The sequence below is a fragment of the Hydra vulgaris genome, chromosome 10 (genome assembly GCF_038396675.1).
Source record: "Hydra vulgaris chromosome 10, alternate assembly HydraT2T_AEP".
Taxonomy (NCBI): Eukaryota; Metazoa; Cnidaria; class Hydrozoa; order Anthoathecata; family Hydridae; genus Hydra; species Hydra vulgaris.
This window is the reverse complement of record NC_088929.1, coordinates 11,851,594-11,855,000: the sequence shown is the minus strand read 5'-3', so window position 1 is coordinate 11,855,000 and position 3,407 is coordinate 11,851,594. Positions and strand designations below refer to the sequence as shown.

Genomic DNA, 3,407 nt, shown 5'->3' with positions numbered 1-3,407 from the left:
ATTTATCATAAGTGATAAATTCATTATGGACAATTTATACAATATTTTAGTAAAAACGTTTTATATTATTACTTTATATTTTATGTGAAAAGTGCAATCAAATATGTACTCAATACAGTTTATTTATATTCTAGAACCTATTTTTCAAGCATCGAAAAAGTTGCAAACCCGCGAGATCCCACTTAGTCATAATTTGGATATTGTATATAAAAGTGTATTCTAAAGATTTGATTAAAAAAAAAAGAACTTATTTTGCCTATTACTTAATTAACTGTTTTTTCTAGAGCTAGTCATGCCTTTTTGGAAACAAAGTAGTGATTTTGCTTTTCTTTGAAAAGTTTGTCAAATTGTTTATAGATAAAGTTATTATGTTTTTTTACAAAACTGATTTTTTAAAATGCATCAAACCTACAAAATATTTAGTATTATCCTTAATTGGCAGTGTCACAAAGTCGGATGGTAAGTATTTATATTCGTCGCCACAATCTATAGATTGTGGCGATGTGTATAAACACGTATAACTTTATATTAGTTTATTTTAAATTAGTCCTGTTAAGTTGTTATGTGATAATGACATTTTCAATCAAAACTTTTATATTCTAAGGTTCGCAAAGAGATTATTTGAAAATTCTCCACATGGAAATTTTTGAAATTTTGAAAAACGAGTCATCTTTAGATTTAGATGACCAGCTCGACGTTTTGCAATCATAATTAGGCGTAGGAAGAAAAAATTGTTTCCAATTTATAATATATGATAGGGAGAAACTAATAAATGTCTTGAAAAAATAAAAAATAAATGGAAAAGTATTTACCAATCAAAAGTAATATTCTTGAATACAAATGACACATGTTTAAAAACCTCAAATATCGACGCAACTGTTTTAATGCTTATATCCATATAAGTTTAATTCATTTTTATCGTTATTAAATATTTAAATATTTTTAAATTGTTCAAGCACAAAATAAAGATAAAAAAAGCCAAAGTGCAATGGGTCGACCACCTTTGAATTTTGATGAAGCAAGTTAACAAACGAAACGGCGAAAAACAACAAAAATGCGTTTCACATTTATTTCATCCGAGTTAGCATTTGCTTTTCAGATGAGTCAAGCTTCAGGAGCATGCAATGCTGCAAATACAGTTAAAGATTTACCTTCCACTATTTCACAAATAACTGATTATGTTCTGAAACAGCTCTTTTTATTATAATGGAAGCAAAGCTTTCTAAACATAAATATTTTATTATAAGAAGTGCTGCAATTGCTAACGACTCTTCATTTTTATCATCTTAAGACAAACTTAGAGAAGCCAAGAAAATATTTTATCTTAAAGATATAACAATAACTGAAATGACCGCCGAAGTAAAACTGTAATTTTTAATAAATCACACTTGTTTAAGAATTATAAAAACTCAACAAGATGTAGTTGATTCCTTGAATGGTAATATTTTATCAAATTTAGTTCTTATTAATAAATAGGGGTTTGATTGTAGTTTCAGTCACAGCAAATATATATAACTTAAACATAGTTTTGCAGAAGGATAACTCACATACAAATGTTTTTCTGGCTTCACTCTTGCTATTACAACTTTTGTGAACAAATTCAGTTTAAGATCAAGATGTTGTTTTGTGAAAAAATAGGACACGTTCATCTCCTCGATTTGGCAGACCTATCAGACTGCAATTTCTTCACAAAAATATTGAGAAAAGCTATAATGAAAAAGAGTTTATTGAAGATTAAATTAAATCTCTGGTTCCTTTCATCATTGTTAAACATTAAATAGAAATACATAAAAAATTGGTCTTGACAATGATTGACCGAAAATTGCAATGCAAAAATATTAACAAAGCCGCAATGCGGTGTTGTTTGTGTTCTGCTACTTCGACTCAATTTAATATAATGAATTTGTTAAAGAAATAAAAGTTGACAATTCCAAATTAGATTACGGTTTATTAACGTTGCACGCATTTAATGGTATTTTGATTGGTTTTTGCATGTTGGTTATAAACTTGGGATAAAAAAATGGCAAGCATGTCTTGACAATGAGAAAACATAATTTCAGAACAAAAATTGTTAATCCAGAAAGCTTTATAAGTGCAGTTAGGCTTAATAGTTGATTTAACAAAACAAGTATGTGGTAATACAAATGACGGATATACAGCTCGAAAATTTTTGAAAAAATCAAAAGTTTCTGCTGATATTCTAGGAGTTGATGTAAAACTAATAAAATAATTTCATGTAATTTTACAGGTATTACCTAGTGGCTTTCCTATAGATGCAAATAAACCTAATAACTACTTTTCAGAATCATATTACTGTTTTTCGAAAAATGTCCTTGGTACAATATGTCTACATGCACAAAGTACTTATTTATGGAGCCTTAATTTTAAAAACGACTATGTTACCCATAAGACAACCATAAGAGGATTCACAGGAATTGAGAAAAAACGACTTAAAAAAACATTGCAAGGATTCTCCAGAAAAAACTCCAGAAAAAATAAGATGCATGACGAATTCTACAGACTTCTCTTTTTGCCAGATCCTGTAATATCTTTACATGTAAAATTTGTCTTCTCAAGCTTTACAAATGTTACTCCGCAGATTAACGAAAACTCTGAAGCTCATTGTTTGTGTTTATCAACAATATTTTAGTATTAAATGATTCTGATGTTGAATGACAGTGGTGATTTTCATTTAAATTAATAGAAATTAAACAATTATGATAAATGATGAAAACATCTCGATATCACCTTCTTTTTAGTTTCACCAATGTATATCGAACCGCATGAACATTTAAGCTGGTATACGCCAGGGTTTGTGTTTAGTGGTAGTTTTGTTTTATTGTTGCAGAAAATATTTTCCGAACATCCGAACCAAAAACTTACAAGAGATATGTAGATGATTGTCACGCTCGCTTCGATTCAATAAAACAACAACAAATGTTCCTGAACATCCTTAATGAACAACATCCTGCCATAAAATACACAGTGGAACTTGAAAACGACCTCAAACAACTCAATTTCCTAGATATTAATATTACGAACACAGGCTCTGGAGCTTATGAATTTCAAATACATCGAAAAGAAGCTATTACAAATGTTCAACTTAAACCTAACTCGAACATTAATCCTAACATTATTATTGGCGTTTTCAAAGGATTTTTATGTCGTGCAAAAAGAATTTGCTCTCAAAAACACCTTCAAAAAGAAATTGATTTTCTAATAGACATATTTGTTGAAAATGACCACGACAAGAATATTCTAAATAATATTACTAAAAACTATTTAAAAAACGGTTCAAAAAACACCACATGTCAACCATTAGATACCCAACCCTTTATAAAACTACCTTGGATACCAATTGTTGGTCCAAAACTCCGTAAAGAGTTTCGAAAACAAAACATAAAGGT

General features: G+C 28.9%; 1 protein-coding gene across 1 annotated transcript in view; it reads right to left on the bottom strand.

The window, feature by feature from the left end:
- The window catches only part of LOC136086142 (uncharacterized protein DDB_G0271670-like), a 4,612-nt gene extending 3,714 nt beyond the window's left edge, over positions 1-898 (bottom strand). Inside the window, 1 exon segment of the mRNA XM_065808418.1 lies at positions 813-898. Coding sequence (XP_065664490.1) covers positions 813-898 — 86 coding nt within the window.
- Positions 899-3,407: the final 2,509 nt, after the last annotated feature.